At 42.2% G+C, this 27298-nt stretch overlaps 1 protein-coding gene across 1 annotated transcript in view; it reads left to right on the top strand.

Annotated features, from left to right (window-relative positions):
* The window catches only part of APOB (apolipoprotein B), an 88152-nt gene that overhangs the window by 23426 nt on the left and 37428 nt on the right, over positions 1-27298 (top strand). The window contains exons 16-21 of the mRNA XM_029595996.1: positions 7022-7213; positions 7670-7837; positions 8061-8272; positions 9394-9576; positions 19264-19385; positions 20531-20741. Of these exons, the coding sequence (XP_029451856.1) occupies positions 7022-7213; positions 7670-7837; positions 8061-8272; positions 9394-9576; positions 19264-19385; positions 20531-20741 (1088 nt within the window). The remainder of the gene's footprint in view (positions 1-7021; positions 7214-7669; positions 7838-8060; positions 8273-9393; positions 9577-19263; positions 19386-20530; positions 20742-27298) is intronic.

Here is a 27298-nt window from a genome sequence, read left to right as displayed (position 1 = left end):
TGTTTTTTTCTCCCCTACCAGCACAGAGAGACAGATTGAAAATTTTGCTACAAGCAGCCTTATAAAGAGCATTGACACCTGCAGTACCATCTCTCTCTCCTGCAGATGGTAGAGGTGCCAAACCTGAAGTCATAAAACATAAGATTTACCATACTGGGTCAGACCAAAGGTCCTTTAATCCCAGCATCCTGTTTCCAAAAGTGGCCAATCCAGGTCACAAGTACCTGGCAGGATCCCAAAAGGTAAATAGATTCCATGCTGCTTATCCCAGGGATAAGCAGTACATTTTCACCAGGTCCACCTTAATAATGATTTATGGACTTTTCCTCTAGAGAATTTGTCCAATCCTTTTTAAAACCCAGCTACACTAACAGCTTTTGCCATGTCCTCTGGTAATGAATTCCAGAGCTTAATTATTTGTTGAGTAAAACATATTTTCTCCTATTAGTTTTAAATGTATTATTTAGTAACTTCATTGCATGTCCCCTAGTCTTTGTAGTTTTTGAAAGAGTAAACAGCTAATTTGTGTTCACCCATTCTGCTCATTATTTATATAGACCTCTATGATATCTTCCCTCAGCCATCTCTTCTCCAAGCCGAAGAGCTCTAACCTCTTTAGCAAACCTCTTTTGCAAACCTATTATAGGGAAATTGTTCCAACACTTGTATCACTTTGGTCACCCTTCTCTTACCTATTCTAATTCTGCTATATCTTTTTTTAGATATGTGACCAGAATTGCACACAATACTCAATTCAGTAGTTTTGGTGGACAGAGTCTCAGGGAGTAGCATGGTGGTGATTGTTCTCCCCCCTCCCCCCCCCCACACCTTCTCATAGAGTGAAATGGTGAACAGGGAGGGTGGGACGGTGATCCTTTCTTTTGGCTGAGTTCTGGTACTGGAGGGGCTTTGAAAACAAGTAGTGCTGGTTGTTTTTTTCTCCCTCCTCCTCCCTCCTTGTGCCCTGGCCCCAGGACCTCTGGATGAAAACTTTATTAAGGAAAATAACCATTTTTTTCTTTCTGGGCTGTTACTAGCTCTTGATTTTCCTGGCCTCCTATACCTTTAAGAAAAAAAGAAAAGGAATGAAGTTAGAACTTGATTAGCGATCAGTGAGGGCTTACGTCGGCAGCATCAGGGCAATTGTGATGAGGCCTGGAAGCCCTGAGGTGTGGGGAGGTGAGTCAGGCTAGTATTTTGCAGTCACAGCAAAGCAGAAGCTATTTAGCTTGTGGCAGGATGTCTCAGGGCCTCATGGCATGGAGAAGATTGTGGCTGTACCAGAATGCAGGAAAAATGTCCTGCATTTGGGGTCCACTATGGTGACGTGTCAGTGTCTGAGCTTTGTCATGCATGTACTGGAGGGGGGCAGGACGGAAGTCATTCTGGAGAATTTCCAGGTGCTGAAAAGAGGAGTACAAAGCTGAAATCTATGGTAGTGACATCGGGAGAGGATCATTTGCAGGCTTCCGATAGCTCCTTATTTCATGCACCTCAGAGCAATATCTCAGATGTTAGGGAGGACTCCGAGGATCCTCCGGTGCCATCCCCATTGGAGCAGGCTCTTCTCAGATTGAAGATCCTGGGGGAAAGTTGGCAGCTCTGGGGAATTGGGACTTCTCTCCAGAGGAGCCCTTTCCCCCAGAGTTTGTTCTATTATTGCACCAGAAATACTTGATGAAGCGAGGTGCTCCAAGAGGACTCCCCACACTGCTCCTTTGACAGTGCTGTGCCAGCTGAAGAGGACTAGAAAGAGCTTGGCCTGAACTGGGTTGCCAGATTAGCAGGTTTAGGGATGGTTCATTGAGGGGGTTTGGACCAGAGAAGGAGATACAAGCTGATTTAGAGGAGGAGGAGATTCTGGTGGCAGAAGGGGATGATCTCGGGGTGATTTGGCTCTTCAAAAGGGAGGAACTGTCAGTATTGATTATACAGGTTCTGATAGAATTAGGAACCTTTGCCAGAGGATGAGGACACAATTTAGAGGCTTTCAGTGCCTGGCACAGACCTTTCCTTTCCATAGAGTCCCAAAAGTTCTAGTCTCTGTGGAATGGGATACTCCGGAGGCAGGTCTTAGAGTGGCCTGAGCTGTGGCTGAGCTGTATCCTCTGTCGGAAGAAGCCTTGGAGGTGTTGAAATATCCAAAGAAGGATCTATTGGTTTCAGCGGTCATTAAAAATATCCACCATTCCTATGGCGGGTGCAGCTGCTATGAAGGATGGTCAAGATAGAAAGATTGAGGTTTTCCTTAAGCAGAATTTTGAGGCATCTGCTTTAGCTCTTTGGGCGCTGGTCTATGGCAGCTATATGGCTAGGCCTGATTGCTCTGGGTACAGCAGGTGCTGGTGGGACTTTCAGAGGAGAGTCTCATGGAAAAAGAGGTGGAAAGTTGGAGTCTGGTCTTGATTTCCTTGCTGATACCCTTTAATGATCTCATCTGGACTTTGGCTAGAGAATGGCTGTTTCACTGTCAGCCAGGCTTCTTCTGTGGCTGCATAACTGGTCATCAGATATTTGGAATAAGTTTTGCATGGGAAAATTACCCTTCAAAGGAAAACTTCTATTTGGGGAGGATTGGAAGAAGGCTGGTGAAGCATTATGGTGATTCCAAGCCTCTTAAGCTTCCAGAGGATAAACTCATGGTTTCTTGGAAAGGGCTTCCTAGCAGACCAAGATTTAGAGACATGTGAAACTATTGTCCAGGGAGGTTTATTCCTTATTCTCAGAAACAAGTGGGGAACAGGTCACATCCTTTTTCTTAAGCAGAAATGTGCTCAAGAGGGTGTTGGCATTGACAAAGCCTCAGGGGGAGGCAAATCTTCGCAATGAAGGTTAGTGGGTCCACTCCTCGCTTCAGAGAATAGGATGATGGTTGGCTCAATTTTACAAAGAATGGACCTGCATTATGGCAGATCAGTGGGTTCTGTTGATAAGAGATGGTTACATTTTATACTTCGCTTACCTGGTATTGGACACTTTCATGGTTTCCCTTTGTTATTTGAAAGGAAAAAAGGCTGTGGTACAAGATACCTTGCACCATCTTCTTCAGTTGGAGGCAGTTCTTCTGATTTCCAAGGAAAGAATGGGGTCAGGGTAATTCAGGCCTATTCTAGATCTGTAGAATGTGAATGTGGCCTTGAAAGTTCCTCATTTTCATATGGAGACTCTCCACTCAGTGATTGTGGTAATTCACAAAGGAGAGTGTCTTACATCACTTGATCTTTTTGAGGCATTTTTCCATATTCCAATCTGAAAGGACCCAAGTTTCCTCCATTTTGCAGTCCTGGGAAAATATTTTCAGTTTCAAGCTCTACCTTTTGGACTCATGATGGCTCCCAGAACCTTTTCCAAGGTGATGACAGTGGTAGCAGTGGTGCTTCAGAAGGAAGGAGTACTAGTCCATCTATATCTCGATGACTGGTGGACTTGAGCAAAGTCTGAGGATGAAAGTCACTTGGTTACCTCCAGGGTGATTCAGCTATTTCAGAGGCTGGGTTGGGTGACTCATTTTCTCAAAGCAAGTGTAAACCACCTTTAGTAAGAAGACAATAACAATATCAAAGCTATCCCTTGTGACACTGAAGGACTGCCAATTGGATGCTGTCTCTTTAAGGGCTGCAAAAATTACTGCAGAGCTGTGGTCAGTATGGAGCAAATGCAGGCAGATCACTGTTTTCTTTGCCCAATACGGAGGAGGTCCCCTGCTCTGCCCTGAAGCTAAAATATTTGTTGTTTGTTTACAATTAAGGATCCATGCTGTGAAGGACTTAGAGCCATTTGCTTTGCTGGAGATCGAGGGTTCCCTTGGCTAGAAGCTGCTGTAACATGGATTCAGCCATTAGCAACATGAGCAACACTGATATCATCTCCCACCCTTCAGCATTCAAACAGCTCCACAGTAGGCCACAAGCTGGGACTTTGTTAGCAGCGCACGGACTGTGTAAAGTTTGGAGCTAGCTGCAGATTTAATACCAATTTGAAATCTTTGAGCAGGATTTTATGCCTAAACCTCTACAGAATTCATGTGTTGTGTAGTGAACAGATTGATCAAGTTTGCTAATTATTCAGCAAATGCTGTTACGTGCTAATAAGGTATGTAGTTTCATTATTAGTGTTGGACCAGAAGAAATGTAGGTCTCTACAGCCTTAACCTTGCATAGTCTGAAGTTGGTGAACTCTGGAGTAATAACCTACAACCAGAAACTCATATCACATATATATATTGCAAGCTTACACAAGCTCCAGCTCTCTCAGGTCCTGGAATATCTAAGGGCCCGCTTCAACACTTTGCAGGGTAAAGTATTTCTTATGATGTTCAGGATGGCCAGACCTCAGTCTCAGTTGCATCTGTTTCTTCAGATACCAGTGCCCAGAGCATGGGATTATCATCAGGTCCTAGGTTCGATGGCATCAACCCTGGATTTGGTTCCATAAGGGCGGCTTACATGCCCATTGCAAAAGGCTCTTCTTTCTCACTGGAATTCTCAGTCTCAAGACTAAGAGGTCCGCTTAGCCCTATCCTTGGAGACCAGGTGCAGGTTGACCTGGTGACTCTTGATTTGCAACTTGTTCAAGAGAATGGAGCTAGATGCTCCAGAGTGGGCAGTGATTATGACAAATGTAAGTCTTATTGCCAGTTGTGAATGGCATAGGGTTTCTGGAATCTAGTGGAAAAGTCATGGCCCATCAATTGTCTAGATACAAAAGCTATCAGGATAGCCTTGCTGGAATTTCTTCCTCTATTGCAGTGGAAAGTGGTGAGAGTGTTTTCAGACAATGCTACAGCAGTAGCCTACATAAACTGTCAAGGGGAAACAAGAGTGTAGCAGTCTTTGTGGAGTTCAAGCTGTTATTCTGGTGGGCAGAAGATCTCAGTGGCACACATTGCTGAAGTGGAGAATATTCAGGTGGGTTTTTTGAGCAGGCATGTCTTGCATCCCATTGAATGCGTTTGCCTTGATTCAGACCTGATGGAGGGTTCCTCAGATGAATTTGATGTCTATAGCTAGAATTCCACGTGTCTATAGTTTTTTATCACGAGAAGGGAATTAGGGTTGGGAGGACTCGATGCTTTGTCTCAGGAGTGCTCACAGGGAATGATGCTTGATGTGTTCTCTCCTTAGCCATTAGTAGGCCAGTTTATATGATGGATTCAGAGGCCTTAAAATTGGTGGTGCTTCAGGAGACTATGGCTTGTGGATTTTGTATGGCTCAGGGTGTAGAGGCCCTTGAGATTCAATCACATGTGGGAGTTGTGTCAGGGACCAGTGGTTTGCAAGCAGAAGGTTCTCTTCTGTGTCATGGCCTGGTTTTTGAGAGGAGAAGATTGAGAAGTAAGGGTTATTCATCGGAGGTGGTTGCGACATTACTTCAGGCTCAGAAATGTTCATCTTCCTTAGCTTAAGTCAGATTCTGGAAAGTCTTCGAAGTTTAATGTTAAGATGCAGGATTAGTCCCATTACAAGCATCAAGTACAGACATCCTTTCCGTTTTGCAGAAGAGAGGCTACAAAGGGGTCTGGCTCTGAATTCTCTCAAAGAGCATACGATGGCATTGGATTATTACTGAGGTAACATTTGGGGTAATTCCTTGGCATCTCATCCTGAGGTGACTTGTTTTCTCTGAGGAGTTAAACAACTGTGTCCTCTGGTTAGAGGGTTGATTCCCTTCTTGGAATCTTAATCTGGTTCTTAAAGGTGTTGGGAACAGCTCCATTTGAACCCCTTAAGAGGGTGTTGCTGAAAGATCTTATGCTGAAAGTGATTTTTATTGTGGCAATTTGTTCGGTGAGGCATGTTTTGGAACTGCAGGCTTTATCCTGCAGGGATCCGTTTTACAGATTACTTTGGAAGGTGTCTCCATTCACATGGTGTTCTCTTTTTTTGCCAAAAGTGGTATCTTCTTTTCATGTGGAGCAGTTAGTGGAATTGTCAGGTTTCAGACAGTGTGGTTCTGAGAGTGTGTGCAAGAGAGCTCCATGTTCTGGATGTTCTTAGAAAGCTGTTATGGTCTTTGAAAGTTACTAACCATTTCCACTTGTTGGATCATTTGTTTGTGATGTTTAGTGGGCTTAAAAACAGGTAAATGGCTTCAAAGGATATGATCGCTAGATAGATTAAAGAAGCCATAGCATCTGTGTACATATGTAAAGGTATAGAGCTCATTCTCTAGGGCCCAGGCGACTTTATGGGCAGAGTGTCATTTTGTGTCACCACAAGAGATTTGTAGGACTGTTGTGTGATCCTCGTTGCATTCCTTTTCCAGACATTATTGTTTGGATTTGCAGGCTTGAAATGCTGCTGCCTTTGGGGTGAGTGTCTTGAGAGCAAGACTTTCAGGAAAAGTCCCAGTCTAGGGCTGGCTTGGGAATATCCTACACATCTGGACTGGTCTAGTAAGGATAATAAGGAAGGTTCCATTAGATTCTTTATCTGCTAATTTTCTTTCCTGTAGTCCTTCCAGACTACTCCAGAGACCCACCTGTACAGTTTTATTCAGTGTATTGCTTCAGAGTATTATCTGGGCTTGCGAGCTCTCTTGGTCTGGGGTGGGGGTTCAACATTTTGAAAGGTTCATCAGTTTTGGATGTTTCATTTTACTGGTTTACCCCTGCTCACAAGGAGGGATTGCTTTATGAAATTCATACCGGAAGGCTGCAGATGGCATTGTTCCTTATAAGGCTGTTTTCAGCAAAGCTTTCATTCTCTGTCTCCTACTGCTGGCAGGGGAGAAAAACCCATGTAACTGGACTGCTCTGATAGGAATCCAGGAAAGAAAATAAGCAGGTAAGGAACCTAATTATACCTTTTTGTAACCTGTAATTTTATCAAACTGTTATTATCACTATTTTGTATATTTTTTCCCTTTTATTTTTAACCATTTTATGTATTACTTTGTTATCTGAATTTAGGACCAGATGTTCTACAGGTTCATGTTGTTTTGCATCCATTGGGAAATGCTTAGTGCATCTGGCTCTTACTGATTTTGTTCTTATTTGGAGTTTTTTTTAATTAATCCCCAGGATCTGATGAGAGAAATCATGTTTAATGTAGAAAAACTGATGAAAGAAGTAAGGTCCAGTGATGCCCCTGAAGCTAAGGCCTATATGAGAATTCTGGGAGAAGAGCTTGGGTACATTCAACTTATGGATTTTTACATGCTAGGACAAATGTTTTTCAAAAGCCTACATGCTTCACAGGAGCTTCCTGGACAGGTATGTGTTTCAAATGAGCATGCTGTGTTTTCCACATTTATTTTTAATAAAGCCATGGTCTTAACCCATTCTTATCTAAAAAATCTTAGAAGTAAAAACTAAATTCAGCATCCTGAAACTAATTGAATTAATTGATTCTTCTGAATATTAATATTTAACAAGGAACGTTTTAAATATATTTTCTTTTACTATATACTATAAAATATTTTTGCATGCAGTAATAATTCAACCAAAGTAATAATTAACTGCATTTGCTTGGTCTTTGCATGATTGCAGTACCAGTGAAACCACATATCATAACTATTGATAGCTTTATTTTAGCAAATAAGGAAATTTATATAATTTTTCTAATTTTACTTTTAGACATTTTATATTCATACAACTTGTGTTAAAATATTAGGGTTTGTTCTCTGATTGTTGCATTTTACTTATGGTTTTCCTTTACTTAATGTTTAGATTATGAAGGCTCTGTCTAAAGGCACTGAGCATGACCTGTTTGTTCACTATATCTTTATGGACAATGAATTTAATCTCCCAACTGGAGCAGGTTTCCAGCTTCAGGTCTCTTTATCTGGAATAGTGACACCTGGAGCCAAAACTGGGTTAAAGATTCAAACAAAGAATGTAAGTAATTAACTGCATATTTTTTTAACATTTTACTTCTTACAGCTCTAGTGTAAGAGATTAGATCAGTATTATATTTTTGTTACCAGTAGATATCAAACAACAAAAATATTCTGATGAAATCAAGAGAAATGTTGTTTGTCTGGTGTCTAATGTGGGGGGGTGGGGGTGGGGGGTGGATGGTTCCTCACTGTAAATAGTACATAATTGTGTGTTTTTTTAGTTGCAAGCAGAAGTTGCTGTAAAACCAGCAGTAGCAGTGGAATTTGTGACTCATATGGGCATTCACATACCTGAAGTCACAAGAACTGGTATCCAGATGAATTCCAATATCTACCATGAGTCTGGACTCGAAGCTCGAATTTCTGTTAAAGAAGGCCTTTTCAAGTTTACTATTCCAGCTCCTAAAAAGCCAATCAAACTTTTCAGCATCAGGTATAAGAATAGATCTTGTTGGTTTGTTCTAAAAATGTCTATAAGTCCCTGTTTTCAGAGAATTTATTTGATGAACTTGTATGTTTTGATCGGTTTTAGAATAAGTTTCTGTGAGTAAAGAAAACGTATTCACACTTTTGAAAGAATTTTCAGATTATTGTCTAAATCATTAATAAAGGTTTGTTTGCCTATAACCTAAGTACAGACGGACCAATGCAATATCATGCACATAAAGACATGCGTCCATATTGGGAGCCCATTTTTTGAACATGCACACATCCATCTCTCCTAGGTGCCCAATGAGAAACCAAATTTGCTGGATGTGCTAAGAATATATTGTACATACTTAGCGTGTCCTTGGCATCGAGTGCCCAGGAGACATAGTTGTGTGCGGGTTACCAAAATGGACGCTCAAAATATGAGTGTCCGTTTTAACCCGCGGCAGTGAATTTAACGGCACAATATACATGCACAATATACATGGCCTGGAGTGTGTATATTTTGCACCAAGAATTATTTTTTTCCTGTCAAGCCTTTTTTTTTTTATGATGCTGAAAAGTAGGAGGAACCCCAGAAAAGCAATATTTTTTGTTTTTAAACACATCTTTTGATGAGCAGCAAAACTTTACACCTGTTCTGGGCAGGCATAAAATTTGACGGGTTAAAAAGTGCACCTTGGGCGCATGGCGATTTTATGCTAATAGCCTCATCTACATAGCATTTATATGTGATAAGCAGTGTTAGCTAAGCCAGTGTTTGAGCATGCATTTTGGATGTGCTGACCCCCTTATTGCATTGGGGGCTAATGGAGCATGTCCAACCGATCGCTTACCTGTGCGCTAAGCTGGGTGCACTTTATTGCATTGGCCTGAGAATTTTAGCAACCTTATTGGTCCTGGAGAAAACTGGAGTCTTTGCAGATTGTGAATTCTTTTAAACAAACATCATAAAAGATGTATTTCCTATGCTTTCAAGACTATAGAAGTTCCTTTAGCTGAACCTACAAAGATTCCTATAATGAAACATACAAGGTCAAAGAGCACAGATCAATCCATGGAACTTAGGACACAGGCAAAATACATCCTTATCAATTATTAAATGCACTTTTTTTTTTTTAACAGTAATAAACTGAATTTGGTCTCTACATTGAAGACTGAAGCAATGGCATCTATCATTGAGAACAGGGAGTCATCAACATCTTGCAGCCCTTTGTTAATTGGTATAAATTACTGCACCAATATAGGCTACTCTAATGCCAGCTCTTCAGATTCAGCACCTTATTATCCATTGACTGGAGAAACCAGGTCAGTAATAACACTTTAGGCTTAAGTTTTTGCATTTAATTTTCTCCATATTTTTTTCTATTTTTTTTGGAGGGGGGGAAGGTGGCAATTTTCAAGCAGTCCACCTAACCAGCTTTTCCTTTCAAAATTGCTTATGGGTACATGGATCTGCGGACTTTGCCCCTGCTTTTTCAGCAGGCAGACTTTTGCTGGAAGACAGCAAATATAGATATGAAAGTCCCACCTATGTGCATTGCTTTCCAGCATCATGCAAAAGACATCCGCAGGAACACCTTGCATCAATCCAGCTCAAATTAAGTGTGCTATGGAACCCCACTTGTGCAGTAAGATGGACTGAGTGGGGGTAGTTTTCAGATGGCCTATTTCTCTGGGTAAATGGCTTTGACAATTGTCCTTTGAATTAATTCAGTTTTGTTAATAGGGGCATGGATATTAAGTTATAATAAGATTTAAAAAGATTATATGAACCATGCCTTCTTTGTGAGATGCCTCTTATCCAATACCTCCGCAATTAAACTATCTTATGACTTTTGATTTTAAGTTATGGCCCTACTCGGGCCTTTTTTACTCTATTTACTTCCAAGCTGTAAAGCCTCCAAGTTTATAGTCCTTGTTCAATGTAACTTTCTTGCTCTCTTTCTGATTATAACTTATTGCTCCGTTTTTTGTTACAAGTTTCTATCCCTCGTTCGATGTAAACCGATCTGATATGGTATTCAACCATGAAGCTCGGTATAGAAAAATGTGAAATAAATAAATAAATAAATATGACTTAGTTTTAATTTGCTATTTTGCTTTTGGTATTATAGTAGATTCCTCTTTTAAGCATATCCCTAAAATACATTCTTATAAATTTGAGCGGATTCAAAATTGTTTGGCAAAATAGTATCTCTTGCATAGATTGGTTGATTTTACTCTTTTCTAGAGAATAAATCCATTTTAAGTTGTCCTATCAAGTTTTAATCAAGCTCAAGAAATATTTCCATAAGCTTAGGATATGTAATAGGTGGACATTTAGGGCCTTATTTTCCAATATCACATTAGGGGGCATTACCAATGCAAATGAGGCTTCTTTCGTGCAGTGTGTGGCAATGTTTTTGAGAGAGAGAGAGAGAGAGAGAGAGAGAGAGAGAGAGAGAGAGAGAGAACCTTACTATAGTGCCTATGCCCTACATAGGTATTTGAATCCCTATGGGAGGGCTACCTACTAACTCGGGGTGGGGATTAGGTATGAGCGTCGGGGGTTGGGGGCCACTTTTGCATTCCACATGAGACCTACGGACAGAACAGTGGTCTCTAGTGCAGATTTGCTGGCCGTCGGAGTGAGGACGCTCACTCCAAGCGGAGATTTGGCTAACATTCTCTCCACCTAGCATGTTGTTGCCCAGGTAGAGTGTCCATCAAGCTAGGTAGAGAGAACGTTGCCCAAACCACTTCTTGGAGTGAGCGTCCTCACTCTGACGGCCAGCAAATCTGCACTAGAGACCACTGTTCTGTCCGTAGGTCTCATGTGGAATGCAAAAGTGGCCCCCAACCCCCGACGCTCATACCTAATCCCCACCCCGAGTTAGTAGGTAGCCCTCCCATAGGGATTCAAATACCTATGTAGGGCATAGGCACTATAGTAAGGCTCTCTCTCTCTCTCCTGAAACAGGCTGTCCGGAACTATCGTGGATGGCGATAATCCTTTTCTGGCCCGTAGGGCAGTCCATAACGCGAAGTTGGAGTTGTAGTTAAAATCCGCGATAGCAGCCGCACTACCACTGCAGTTGTTTCGCCGCACACGATACACAGGTTCCCGCTTTACATATGCTCCGCCCCAACTCCGCCCCCTGAATACCAAATGACTAATTTGCATTCGCGAATCGCGTTAACAGCTGTTAACGCGATTCGCGAATTTATCGCACGCGGTAAAGTGCTTTGAAAATGAGGCCCTTAGTAAGCCAGAGAGTGCAAAGTTATTTGAGTAAAGTCGGCCAGATAACTTTATCTGGATAGTCAGCAGAACATACCCAGATATGTATTCTGCTGAATTTACCCTGATAAGATTATGTGGATAAATTTAGAACAGGTATTTTTCTGACCAGACATCCCCATCTAATTTTGTCTGGGCAGCATGCAAACAAATAATTGGCGCTGATAGGAAGCACTGCCCATACAAAGTAAAATGTTCCAGGAATGCCCAGAGCGATACTGCTTTGTAGCTGGGTAAATTTTGTGTGGGTAATAAGTTATCCAGACAGGGAATGGGGATAAATATTCAAATCTCAGGTTTTGTCTGGGTAACTCCAAATGTTACTTGGAGAAACACTTTGAATATTGACCTCTATGAGGGCAAATTTCAAGCTGCCTGCGGCATTGCAAAATCAGCAAATTTGCACTTTGAATCTTTCTCTTTGAAAATTACCTATCTACACAACTGTCCACCTCCTATTTGTGCAGATACTTTTTCTTTACATAAAGGTGAGTTTACAAAACATTGTACACATAAAATATATCATATAGGCACATAAGTAGCCTCAACTTGCATATTCCATATTTTATAAAAATAGAAGAAATCTCAATCAAAGAGGAATTGTATTTTACCAATACTATTTAAAAAATGATTTTTGGGAAATTGTATCAGAATAAATGTGCTTTCACAGTCGCCTGGCTCTTGCCCACAAAGGGCTATAACCAGTATCGTGTATATAGCACACACAGTCACCTCATTTACTCTTTCCCAACAAACACTATTTTTTGTTTTTTTAAAACCCCATCACGTGATCCACTACTTTCTAAAAACCAATCACTTTTCACTTCACTAGACTCTTTCCCAACACCTAAGTGCTCCAAATTAATTCTCACAGTATGTTTATCACATCTTTTTTTATCATTGACATGTTTAAATCCTTATCTTTTTTCTTTTTCTCCTTCACTCCCACTATTCATTTAACTCGTTGTTTCACGGTGCCGCTGTCATATATACACTCCTGTGCCTCTCAACATCGACGATGTTTCGGCGGTGACACCCGCCTTCTTCAGGGGATTTTTCTTTCAGTGTTGGCCGTACCCGGCTCCTCTCCCCGGCACTATTTCAAAAATGGCGCTTCTCATGGAGTGAGAAGTAGTGGATCACGTGATGGGGTTTTAAAAAAACAAAAAATAGTGTTTTTTGGGAAAGAGTAAATGAGGTGACTGTGTGTGCTATATACACGATACTGGTTGTAGCCCTATGTGGGCAAGAGCCAGGCGACTGTGAAAGCACATTTATTCTGATACAATTTCCCAAAAATCGTTTTTGAAATAGTATTGGTAAAATGCAATTCCTCCTTGATTGAGATTTGTTTGATTGATAGATTCATATAAGGAGGATCTTGAAGCCTTATATAACCGATTTGGTGTGGGTTCATTATAAAAATAGAACATACATGCATGTGTTTACTTTCACACGCACACATATGCATGTGAAAAATAAGGAAGTCTCTGGGCTTTTGGGGGCAGAGCAAACAGTTACACACATAGGGCCGGATTTTAAGAGGTACGCCCGATTTTATAATGTGCGCGCACAGTCGCGCGCACGTTATAAAATCCAGGGTCAGCGCGGCAAGGGGGGTGCACACTTGTGCACCTTGCACGCGTCAAGCCCTAGGGGAGCCCTGATGGCTTTCCCTGTTCCCTCCGAGGGAAAGAGAGAGGTTCTTGTTGGGGGTGAGGAGAAAGAAAAGGACATGCTAGGTAGGTGATGGGGATAGAGATAGGGATGCTGTTGAGTGGGAGAATCTGCTTAATGTTCTTTTATTGCCTTGGCTTCTGTCCACCAAAATGAACTCCAATATTTACCCCCCAAAATAATTTTGCATTTTTCCACTGACTTTCTCCTGTTTTTGTTCTTGTCATAATAAACCCTGCTAAATTTCTTTGTAAATTAAAAAAAAATAAAATAAAAAATGAAGGTCTCTAAATATATACACATTAGAGATGTGAATCGTGTCCTCGATCGTCTTAACAATCGATTTCGGCTGGGAGGGGGAGGGAATTGTATTGTTGCCGTTTGGGTGTTTAAAGTATCGTGAGTATCGTGAAAATCGTGAGCCGGCACACTAAAACCCCCTAAAACCCATCCCCGACCCTTTAAATTAAATCCCCCACCCTCCCGAACCCCCCCCCCATGCCTTAAATTACCTGGGGGTCCAGCGGCGGTCCGGAACGGCAGCGGTCCGGAACGACCTCCTACAATTGAATCGTGTTGTCTTCAGCCGGCGCCATTTTTCAAAATGGCGGCGCAAAATGGCGGCGGCCATAGACCAACAGGATTCGACTGCAGGAGGTCGTTCCGGACCCCCGCTGGACTTTTGGCAAGTCTTGTGGGGGTCAGGAGGCCCCCCCAAGCTGGCCAAAAGTCTCTGGGGGTCCAGCGGGGGTCCGGAAAACGATCTCCTGCCGCGAATCGTTTTCCGTACGGAAAATGGCGCCGGCAGGAGATCGACTGCAGGAGGTCGTTCAGCAGGGGTTCCTGCTGAACGACCTCCTGCAGTCGATCTCCTGCCGGCGCCATTTTCCGTACAGAAAACGATTTGCGGCAGGAGATCATTTTCCGGACCCCCGCTGGACCCCCAGGGACTTTTGGCCAGCTTGGGGGGGCCTCCTGACCCCCACAAGACTTGCCAAAAGTCCAGCGGGGGTCCGGAACGACCTCCTGCAGTCGAATCCTGTTGGTCTATGGCCGCCGCCATTTTGCGCCGCCATTTTGAAAAATGGCGCCGGCTGAAGACAACACGATTCAATTGCAGGAGGCCGTTCCGGACCGCTGCCGTTCCGGACCGCCGCTGGACCCCCAGGTAATTTAAGGCATGGGGGGGGGGTTCGGGAGGGTGGGGGATTTAATTTAAAGGGTCGGGGGTCGGTTTTAGGGGGTTTTAGTGTGCCGGTTTTCCTGCCCTCCCCCTTCCCCCGATTTACGATTTTTTGACGATAAATCGGGGGAATTGGTATTGTATCGTGGCCCTAATGATTTTTGACGATTTAAAATATATCGGACGATATTTTAAATCGTCAAAAAACGATTCACATCCCTAATACACATATATATTTAAAATAGGTGGATAAAGTATGTTTGTTCAATGCATTGATATACGCAGTTTCATGTGAACTTACTGTGGCGAAGCTCTGCTGCATCTGCCTGTTATAAAATCGGGGGTTGGCACGTGCAAGGGGGAGCACAATCGTGCACCTTGCATGCGCCAAGCCTGTGCCAAGCCACGCTGCTTTCCCCCGTTCCCTCTGAGGCCGCTTTGAAATCGGAGTGGCCTCGGAGGGAACTTCCCTACCCCCCCACCCCACCTTCCCTTCCCCTACCTCCTCCGCCCTTTCCCCCCTACCTTTTCTTTTTTTGGGTCTTGTTGTAAAACTTACTTCAGCGCTGGGGCTGAAGTAAGTTGTGCACGCCGGCTGACTGCCAGCACGCGATCCCCGGCCCAGCAGGAAATATGGCTGCCATGCCGGGAACCTGACCCTGCCCCACCTCGCCCCCAGACTGCCCCACCCTGCCAATGCCCTGGCCCCGCCCCTTTTTGCAAGCCCTGGGACTTACTGGCGTCCCGGGGCTTTATGCGCGTCTCCGGGCCTTTTTAAAATAGGCCCGGCGCGCGTATCCCTTTTAAAATCTGGTCCTATAGCTCTAAACCCTTTTATCAATCCTTGGGTTCTCCCAGTAATCACACATCCTCTCCAATATATTAAAACACAACTTTTATTTCCTTGTCTTTTGCCTCCACAACTGGGTTAAGAATTTATCTCAACATATCACAGGGTTTGGCTTCAATACAAGGCTTTACTGTTTGTTAGGGCCGGAGACAGAGTTAGCAGCTGAAAGAAACATTTAAGTTTTCTACAAACAATTTCCATTAATCTTTGGTACCTGTATTCACAGATTAAGATTCCACCAACATTCCCCAATCTTTCTTTTTCCAGTGTACTTCTTTAATCAAACTCACAGTTCCTTCTAAAACTGCCTTCACAGATTAAGATTTCACAAACATGCCCCACCCTGTGGGTTTATTCCAGTGTACTTCTTTAATCAAACATGAAGGTATTTTAATTAGCTCTTTCCATTCCCCACTCTGGGTTTTTCCTAGCAGACTACCAATTAGTGCAATTCTGCAAACTGCAACCTTCCTGCAGAAGTGTTCTGGGTTTAAATATGCAGTTTCTCTTAATAAATTATCCTTCAACACATCCTTGTTAGTTTCAAGCAGCCTGGAGCAGTACTCTTGGTTTAACCGTACAATTGCTCTTAATAAACCCCTCAACAAAAATTCCCTTTTAGTTCCACATACTCTAGAGCAGTATTCTTGGTTCAAACACAGGTTTTCTGGCAGGAATTTTTTAAGGGTAGATTTTAAAAGGTGCGCACGTGTATCCATTTGCATGTGCTTCCCAGTGCACACACATGGACGTGCCAATTTTATAAGATGTGCATGCTAGTGTGTGCATGTTATAAAATCCATGGGCCATGCACACATGTGCGCCAGATTTTATAATCCACATGCGCATGTGTGGACGGCACGCTCAGAGTGGCCTAATTTTGTAAAAGTACAAGCAGTGACAAAATCATGTCTTCCCCTGTTCCCTCCCAGTCTGCTCCAATTTAGGAATGGACTGAGAGGGAACTTCCCTACCCCCCCCCCAATCTAAACCTTCTCCCTCTTCCCCTCTCCTCCCCACCCTTAAACCCTATGGGGTAGATTTTCAAATAGCGCGATTTGGTGTACTTTTGTTGGTGCATCAGGTGCCAACAAAAGTACGCTGGATTTTAGTAGATACGCGTGTATCCGCTAAAATCCGGGATCAGCGCGCGCAAGGCTATCGATTCTGTATAGCCGGCGTGCGCCGAGCCGCGCAGCCTACCTCCGTTCCCTCCGAGGCCGCTCCGAAATCGGAGCGGCCTTGGAGGGAACTTTCTTTTGCCCTCCCCTCACCTTCCCCTCCCTTCCCCTACCTAACCCACCCGCCCGGCCCTGTCTAAACCCCCCCCTTACCTTTGTCAGGGGATTTATGCCTCCCGGAGGGAGACGTAAATCCCCGCGCGCCAGCGGGCCGCTAGCGCGCCGGGACGCGACCTGGGGCGGGTCTGGAGGGCGTGGCCATGCCCCCGGACCGCCCTGGGCTGTAACCACGCCCCAGGCGCGCCCCCGAAACGCTACGTCCCGCCCCGAAAACGCCGCGCGGATCGGGCCCGCCCCCTCAACACGCCCCCGACACGCCCCCCTCGGAAAACCCCGGGACTTACGCGAGTCCCGGGGTCTGCGCGCGCCGGTAGGCCTATTGAACATAGGCGCACCAGCGCGCAGGGCCCTGCTCGCCTAAATCCGGGCGGATTTAGGCGAGCAGGGCTCTGAAAATCCGCCCCTATGTTTTTGTTTTTTTGTTCTTTGTTTTTCAATTTACTTCAGCTCCCAAGCTGAAGTAATTTATGTGCACCAGCTGACTGCTGGCATGCGCTTCCCTGAGACAGCGGCTAATGGCTGTATTTTATAAAACATGTATTTTATAAAACATGCACATGTCATATGCGAATATTATAAAATATTAGCAAATATGTGTGCAGCCACATACATGAGTATATGCTGCTAAGTGCAATTGTTTGAAAGTTATCCTCCTTCTTTTTTGCCCACATAGAGGTGAATTTTCAAAACATTTACGTGGTTAAAATTAGCATATATGAATGTAAGTAGTCTGTACTTGTGTACATACTATTTTAAAAACATCAAACGTGCATGCTTATTTTCAATCTTGTGTGCACATTTACATGCCGAAAAAAGGGGCAGTCTAGGGGTGTTCCAGAGCACAGCCAAGAGCTATGCATGCAAGTTTCTATTTTATAAGACACTTACATGCATACATTTGTCAATTTATTTGCATAATTTCACTTCTGCTAATTATCTTGTGCAATTGATATCAGACTTGTTTATTGTTCACTATTAGTTGGTTGGGAGGTCAGGGTGAACTGGGGTGGGGGGGGAAGTTCACAGTGAAAAACTAGGAGGGTCTTAATGTCCTGGAAAAGGACTGGTTGAACTGGTGGAGGGTTCTGTAAACTGGTGATTTCAATTATGTGCACATGTTTTAAAATATACCAGCTTCCACACATGAACAAGGTTTTATGTGAGCAAGTCGCAATTTTTTTTGCACGCAAAATATACATACATACATTTTTAAAATAGGTAAGAAAAGTATGTGCATTCAATGCATTGAAATATGTGCTTTCAATGCATTGCAGGTATTTACGTGTAACCATATATATACATGTATGTTTGGGGGTAGACATACACACATTTTATACTCTGCGTGTACCTCATAAGCGCAGGTTATAAAATACTATTGTAGATCTCTGTGCGGCTATATACTTGCATATATGGGGCCTCCTGAGGTTGCTTGAAAGTTGGTCTCCCTCTCTGAAAATTTAAAAGTATATATGAGAAATAATTTTTAAAGGAACTTCTGTGGGTACAACGTTTATGCACAGAAATGGCCTTATACACAATTATCTATAACACATAAGTAAAAAAAAAGAGCTCAATCTCTCACATAAGCTATAATCAAGAACGAAAAAGTAAGGGGGAAAACAAAATATAGAATACTCATAAATTACTCCAAAAATATTAGCAGCATTATCCAAAAATTGTATCAGAACAATGGAAAATGCTGACAATAAAATCTGCTGTCCTATGCCCACCATAAAGTTGAGTTTTAAGACCTGCACATGGGAGGAAATGGTTGCGCATTTGCCAGCTCATGCACATGGACACAGCGATTTTATTGCATACACATGCATATGCCCGCCTGTTATAAAGTCGGCTATACGTGCGTACATTTGTGCACATTTTAACATTGATGTGCGTATGTGCGTGCAAATGCCACATCGATCGCATAAGTGTGTGTGTGGGGGGGGGGGGGATTTTAGTAGATACACGCGCTGACGCAATTACCTGTTTCCCCAGTTCATTCCCAGTTTGCCCCAGTAAAGGAGAGGACTTCCTAAACCCCTACTTACTTAACTTGCCTCCCTTTTACCCTATTAGCTCGACCTTAAAACCCTGCTGACTAACCTAGTTTTTTTTGTTTCATGACTTATATGCCATCCATAGAAGAAGTAAAGTTATGTGGATAGGGATCCTGGCGTGCCCTGGAGTGCATAAATACTTACACATTGGTTTCATTCATATTTCCTGGAATGCCCATTCCCTGTCTAGACCATGCCCATTCCTCACCCCTTTTATGAAAAAAATGTTTACACACGTACTGGGAGATACGCGGGTACCCAGGCACCCCTTAACATCTGCACTGGGCTCATACATGTATTTACTTCCAGCTTTGGCGCATGTAGGGCTTTAAAAATTCACCCGATAGGCTTTAGATAGAATCATGAACATCTATCTTTCAAACATTTGCCACTCTGTGAGCATTAAATATAAATTCAAATGCTAAACAAAGTATCCTTATGAATTATTCTAACAAAATAAACAATACTCATCTTTGCACATTCACATGAGGCTCTGGTGAGCTGAACCCACTTGTACTGTCCTTTTGAAAATGGCTACAAAGTCTATAGGCAGTTACAAAGCAATCCTCTTTATGTTTAATTATTGCACTGTGGTGTACCTCATTTAATTATATATTGCCATTTCTCTTCTATTTACTCATTAGGTTTGAAGTTGAGCTTCAGCCCACTGGAGAAGTACAGGAGTACTCTGCAAGTGCTAGCTATAAATTACAGAAACAAGAAGGTGATCTGATTGACATCTTGAAATTTGCAGCTCAAGCAGATGGTAAGTGCTCAACAACTATAAAAGACCCCAATGACTTTTTGTGGGTGTGATGTACGGTTTGCAGTAAACATGGCACCTGCCCAATGCAGTTATCAAGCAGGTTTGTGGTTGGAAGCCCATGCAAACCACAGAGTGAAGCAGAGCAGTAGCTACCCACCTAGCTGAAAAAGAAACAGAAAGAGGCAGCAGCCTTAATGGCAACTTCCAAAAATGCAATATCTTCAAGGAGATTAGGTTAGAAAAGACAAATCACAAACTTGTGGTCAGTGTCATATTTTAGGGATAGCCATCCAGTTTGCAGCTCTGAAAACTGAGTCATCAGTGGATGTTTGGCCCTGTGCAGCAGGAAAATATTGGCAGCAGGTAAGTCATCAAACACCCGCCACTGGGGGAATGCAGCAAACTACCTAAACTTAGGTCTGTACAGAAAGAACTATTTCATGATCCTTTATTGTCCAAAATATATTTTTCCCTAAACTGTTTTTTTTTTTAAATGGAAATAAAATTATGGCTCATTATTGTTCCATAATTTGGTTTCACTCCTATTTAATTCTGATATTGTGAATTTGGGGGTGGGTGGGGACAGGATTGGCTAAGAGGGTGGAAGTGATAGTGGATATAACAAATATGACTGCCATATTCTAATATAATAAAGTTCATAATTTGTCTCTTCACAAAATAATATTTTAATTTATATCATTTTATGCATTCTGTAGATAATAATGTTAGCTTTTTGCTTTAAATAATAGTTTAGTTTAGCTATAGTTTATTAAAATGTCTGTACCATCTTAATAAAAATATGCTCTATTTAAAATTTTTCCACACTCTCATGTACATCAAATCACAAGCAACATTTAAATAACTTAACAGAATTAATTATAAACATAAAAATCTCAACAGAAACTCAACAGGCCATCTTACAGTGCACTCACAAAAATCAAATATCCGCTTTCTAATAGCTGTTATATTTTTGTATTAAAGATTTATCTAAGGAGTTATATCTAATTTTATATACTACTTACTAAGATTAACACTACATTTTCTCCCCGAAGATGGTACATTTTTAGGAATTTGCCAGACTTAAAATGACATCATCTCTACTTTGTTGGCTTATTTTTTATTAATTTTAATTTTTCCTTATTCAGGTACCAATCCATCTGAAGCCACACTCATATTTAAATACAACAGAAATAAGATGATATTCTCCAGTGATTTTGAGGTTCCAGATTTGTACATCGATTATGGTACCAATTTTAGAGTTAATGATGAATCTAGTCGAGGAAAGAAGTCATATGCCGTTATCTTAGAGGTCTACAAAAATAAAATTCCTGAAGTTACACTCACTGGACATATAAGGTAAGTCTACCAATAATATGTATGGAAAACTATTTTCTTAAACCTACTTGAAATTATATATATGAAAATACGTGTTACATTATGAAATTAATATGGGATCAATAAATATATATGAACTATTCATAGATCATTTTTAACTTTTCATTCATGCCAAATAAACTTACTTATGTTATATGCATCTAAATACTTTTTTTTTTTGGAAATAGTTTTTGCCAGCTAACTATAAATGTTACACTGAATGAAATAGCAGAGCCAACAAGGAGAATTAAACACAATTCCTTTATCCTTAAAAATGGCTAAAATGAAATACATAGATTTGATATAGTACTTTAAGGGTACATTTCATAGCATCATGCATAAGTTAACTGGCAATTAACGCAAATACTAACACCAATTTTCAAAGCAGAATTATGCCTATATGTGCACTTTGAAAATTATTGCATCAAATCTACCTTTATACATACCTGCTAAAATGTGAGTAGAATTTTATCTTGAAAATCTATGCACATTTAAAAATCCGAACATATATATGTAAGTCCAACCCCCCCCCCCCCCCCCCAAAACCCATTCCCAGGAACGCCTTTGCTCAGTCCAGGTAAACTTTCATGCATATATAACATATTCACATAAGTTTTCCCGCATATCAGACAATTTTGAAAAGGTAATTTCTGCACTAGAACACTGTTTTACCAATAGAAGTCACATGACATTTATCCTCACTGTGTACAGTATAAAACATGTGTTCTTTTTCATATGTATTGTGACATATGACACCAGATAACTTACTAAAAACATAACAATTGCCATTCTGTGTCAGATCAAGGTCCATCAAGTCCAGCATCCTGTTTCCAACAGTGGCCAATCCAGGCTACAAGTACCTGGAAGATCCCATAAAGTAGATCTTATTCTTGTTACTCATTCCCAGGGATAGTAATAGCTTTCTTTAGTCTACTTGGCTAATAATGTGCTTTGGACTTTTCATCCAGGAACTTGTCCAAACCTCTTTTAAACCCCACTATGCTAGTCATTTTGATCATATCCTCTAGCAACAGATTCCACAGCTTGATAATGTGCTGAATGAAAAAGTATTTGCTACAATTTGTTTTGAATCTTCTGATTGTTTTAATATTATTTGAAAGGGTAAATAACCATCCTTTATTTACCCATTCCATCCCACTTATGATTATACAAGCCGTTAAGCCCGTTAAAACGGGCTACATCCCTCTGTCTCTCACCTCCCCCTCATTCTCTCTCCCCTCACTCTTCACCACCCCCTACCTCCCTCCCTCACCCACTCCTCCCCACCCTCCCTCTCCTCTCACTCTTCACCACCCCCTACCTCCCTCCCTCACCCACTCCTCCCCACCCTCCCTCTCCTCTCACTCAGTCCCTCCCTCCCACTCAGTCTCACTCACTCCCCCCTCTCTCCCTCCCTCTCACTCACTGTCCCACTCCCTCCCTCCCTCTCTCTCAGTCCCTCCCCCTCACTCAATCCCTCCCTCCCACTCAGTCCCTCCCTCTCACTCAGTCCCTCCCCCCAGTCCCTCCCCCTCACTCAATCCCTCCCTCCCACTCAGTCACTCCCTCCCCCTCTCTCCCTCTCACTCACTCAGTCCCACTCACTCTCCCTCAGTCCCCCCTCTCCCTCTCACTCCCTCCCTCTCACTCAGTCCCCCCTCTCCCTCTCACTCAGTCCCCCCTCTCCCTCTCACTCCCTCCCTCTCACTCAGTCCCCCCTCTCCCTCTCCCTCAGTCCCACTCCCTCCCTCCCACTCTCTCTCTCCGTCCCTCCCTCTCTCTCTCTTCTCCCTCCCTCGCTATTGGCCGCTACCGCCGCCCGCTACCGCCGTCGCTCGCTACCGCCGTCGCTACCGCCGTCCGCTACCGCCGCCGCCGCTCGCTACCGCCGTCCGCTACCGCCGCCGCCGCTCGCTACCACCGTCGCCACCGCCGCCGCTCGCTACCGCCGTCGCCGCCCGCTGCCGGTACCGCCGCCGCCCGCTGCTGCCACTGGACGCCGCCATTTTTTTTCTTCAATACCTATAAACGAAGCTTGACAGACCTGCCGCGTGCTCGCCCGCACATGCGCGGTAGAGCTGGTCTCTACTGCGCATTTGCGGCACGTCGGTCAAGCTTCGTTTATAGGTATTGATAAACTTCTAGTATGTCTCCTCTCAGCTGTCTCTTTCCCAAACTGAAGAACCCTAGTCTGCAATACCACTCATCATAGGAGAGATGTTCCATCCCCCTTTTTACTTTGTTGACCTCCTCTGCACATTTTCTAGTTCCACTGTCTTTGCACTATGTCATTGTAGCATGACTCGATACAGAGGCAATATGAACTTTTCCATTTTATTCTCCATTCCTTTTCTAATCATTCCTAACATTCTATTTGCTTTTTTGAGTGCCACCATGCACTGAGCCAAGGATTTCAATGTGTTGTCCTCAAGGTCTCTAAGGTCCTTTTCTTGGTTAGTGGTTCCCAATACATAATCCAGCATAGTGTACCTGTAGCAAGGTTGATTTTTCTGTGTGCTTCACTTTGCATTTTTCCATATTGAATTTCATCTGTTATTCAGTTACCCAGTCTCCTAGTCTCACAAGGTCCTTTGTAGTTCTCCACCCTCTGCTGTTTTAACAAATTTGAATAATTTTGTGTCTTTTGCAAATTTAATCTCATCATTTCCTTTTCCAGATCATTGATGAATATGTTGAACAGCACAGGTCCAAGTACTGATGACTGTGGTACTGCACTAACAACCTTTCTCCATTTATAAAACTGACCATTTAGTTCTACCCTCTGTTTCTGACCTTTTAACCAGTTACCAATCTACATTAGAACACTGCTTCCTATTTCATGACTTTTTAATTTCCTGAGAAGTCTCTTATGGGGGTCTTTGTCAAATGCCTTCTGAAAATCCAAAAATACTATATCAACTGGCTCACCTTTTATCTATATGTTTATTTACACCTTCAAAAAATCTAGAAGCTTGGTAAATGCAAGACTTCCCCTTACTAAAACCATGTTGACATTCCCATTAAAAAATACAAAAACAAAGAGCCACTATACGATCCTGTATGCAAATTGCTGAGGATATATACAGAAGGTCTCGTGCCAACTAAACCAATGCTCTTCACCAACTCAACAGATGAATATAATACTGTATATATCAGAACCGCATCAGCAAGCCTGATGACATGCTTAGTGTGAATCTAAGCCGTCCGGTCTTTTCTATCATTTGCAGTTCGATAGATGGTACAGATTTACCAACCGGTGCACTTTGGAGAATAATTTGAGACCTGGCGTCCTTGAAGAAAAGATTATCATACAAAATTATATATTTTTGATTTGACATTGACTCCTGATGAAGTAACGCTGAGTCAATTATAAAAAGACTGTAGAATTTCATCTGATGGGCACAGACAAATAAGTTCATTCAAGATTACTCTTAAGCACCGGTTGGTGATTCTGTACCATCTATCGAACCGCAAATGATAGAAAAGACCGGGCGGCTTAGATTCACACTAAGTACGTCGTCAGGCTTGCTGATGCGGTTCTGATATATACAGTATTATATTCATCTGTTGAGTTGGTGAAGAGCATTGGTTTAGTTGGCACGATACCTTTTGTATATATCCTCGACATCCCCATTAAGCCATGTCTATCTATATGGGCAGGGATTTTGTTTTTGAGAATGGCTTCTACCATTTTCCCCAGCACCGATGTCGAACTCTCCAGACTATAATTTCGCAGATCACCCTTGGAGTCATTGTAAAAAATCGGCATCACATTGGCCACCTTTCAATCTTAAGGAATCATGGCTGTTTCAAATGATAGGTTACAGATTACTAGTAACCAGTTAGCAATTTCATGTTTTAGTTCTTTTAGAACTTTGGTGTAGATGCTATCTGGTTCCAGTGATTTATTACACTTCTGCTTGTCAATCTGATTTAATACATCCTCCATAGTCACAGATATTTGTTTTAATTGCTCAGAATCTCTATCAATAAAGAATGTTTCAGGTGAGGGTATGTTCCCAAGATCTACCTAAGTAAAGACCAAGGCAAAGATTTCATTCAGTTTTTCTACTATTTCCTGATCCTTCAGGAGCCCTATTGCTCCTCTATCATCTAGCCGCTCAACTACTTTAGTAGATTAGGTTTATAATGATATGTAGAGATGTGATTCGGCCAAACCTTTTGGTTCGGCCTTTGTTATTGGCCCACTGCAGGAAATTTCATTTCCCGCAGTTCATGCCGTTTTTTTTTTTTCGGCTGTCCCAAAACAAAAAAAACCCCACCCCAAACTTTCAGATTTAATTAATTACAATCCCCCCCTCCTGACCCCCCCAAAACTTGCCTAAAGTTCTCCCAATCTAAGGGCCATCGGCTGCCAGTAAATAAAATGGTGCCGGTGGCCTTTTGCCCTTACCATGTGACGGGGCTATCGGTGCCATTGACCAGTCTCTGTCACAAGGTAGGAGCAATGGATGGCCAGCGCCATCTTAAAAAATGATGTGGGCCATCCATTGCTCCTACCATGTGACAGGGGCCGGCCAATGGCCCTGATAGCCCCTGTCACATGGTAAGGGCAAAGGGCCATTGGTGCCATTTTGATTAGAGGCAGCCGACGGCCCAAGAGGGGGAGATTGCTCCCAGGACCCTCACTGGACCACTAGGGACTTTAGGCAAGTTTTGAGGGGGTCGGGAGGGTGGGGGATTGTAATTAATTAAATCTGAAGGGTTGGGGTGGGTTTGGGTTTGTTTTTTTTATGGGCCCTTTCTCTCCCCCCCCCCCAAAAAAAAAATGATAAGAAAACCACATGAAATTTTGTGGGTTTCCCTATCGTTTCAGGGACTCCCGAAACATGACGAAATAGGAAATATCATCTATATTTCCTATTTCGTCACAAATGAATGCACATCCCTAATGATATGTCAGTTATTAAATTATTTCCCTACTGTATATTTAGAAGAAACTCACTACCATAAAGTTTGACAAATATTTAAGTATGATAAAACTGAACTTTTTATCCAAACTAGAAAACTATTGACTAGCCTTAGAAAAAGCTATCCAGACATTTTCTTTTCATTGAACAGGGTAACTATAGTAATTATTGTGTATTAATTCCATTAAAGTAATGAAGCTCCATACAGAAAATAATGCAAATCTGTATTACCAGTAATAGTTCCTGATTAAGTTTTAATAGCTTATAATATTAATTTTGTCTGTGTTGCTACAGTTATGTATAATTAAGGCTTCTGATTTTAGGTTTTAACCCTTAAACCTTAATAAAATCCCCAGATGCAGAAAAAATCAAATAGTTTACTAGATAAATGCTTGAAACCACTTCTTCCCCTAATACATTCTTACCTCTCCTTTTCCTACCCTGGATTCTCCAATTTGTTTTTGTGCCTTTTGCATGCTAGCAACTCTTCAGTTGCACAAATGTATGTATTTGATTCAACCGTGCTGCAAAAAAACTGATTTTTGGGATCTACAAAGAACCTCTAAATAGCTGGAAAATAAACACCTAACTTTACAATTTAGAAACTCCTAAAATTAGAAGCCCTTTGTATAAGCCTGGCATATTTCAGCACAACTAGCTATGATATTGTAGTTTTATATAGCTAGTGTTCTCTTTGATATAGGAATAACTTACTATAGTGTGGTAATTATACAAATATAGTGTAACTACATATGTTACTATGCATTATAGAGATTTATAAAATCACTAGTGAGGTATAACACATAAATAGAGGAAGGATATAGAGAGGTCAGTATTCAAAGCCATTTAGATGGATATCTAAATCCAAGTTAGCCATTTAAATGTTTAGTTTTGAATATTGACCTCTTACTCTTTCAAATAGTGCTAAGACAAGGGGGTACTCCATGAAACTAACAGGTAGCAGATTTAAAAGAAATTGGAGAATATATAACCGGAGCACAAGGACAGCCATCCCAGCTGGATACTGCTCCTCTTCCCTCAACAAGGATGAGCGGACACTAGAGTCACTTTGGAATAGTATGGCTGTAGTTTTATTATCTTAACAAACAATAGTACAACTGAGAAACCCGGTACTGAGCTTCAATAATCTCCTTCCTTTATGCCCCACCCTCTCTTGACCTCCCCCCACATTGGGCCGGGAGTGAGCTAAGACCCTTGCCTGGTCTCCCAGACACTATCAGGACCATTAGCCCTTAACCACCATTTGTGAGCTCTCATCAGCCCCATATCTAGCAATGGGGTTGAATCTGCCCCTAGGCAGAACTTACAGGGCCTGCTGTGTCTTGCTAGCCCCTGCTGGTGGTTTGCTGAGCCTACCTCTTGCTTGTGCTCTTAGTAAAGTTGATCTAAATAGACACTATATCAGCCTGGACAGAATGATCTCCCCTCTCTAGAGCTCAGATACCTGCTGCAAAAGAGACAATTAGGGATGTGAATCGGGTGATCAATCATCTTAACGATCGATTTTGGCTGGGGGGGGGAGGTAAATCTGATCGTCATGGTTTTTGTTTTTTTTAAATCGTAAAAAATCGTAAATCAGGGGAGGGC

This window comes from Rhinatrema bivittatum, chromosome 3, assembly GCF_901001135.1.
Source record: "Rhinatrema bivittatum chromosome 3, aRhiBiv1.1, whole genome shotgun sequence".
Lineage (NCBI taxonomy): Eukaryota > Metazoa > Chordata > Amphibia > Gymnophiona > Rhinatrematidae > Rhinatrema > Rhinatrema bivittatum.
This window is presented reverse-complemented; position numbering and strand designations above follow the sequence as displayed.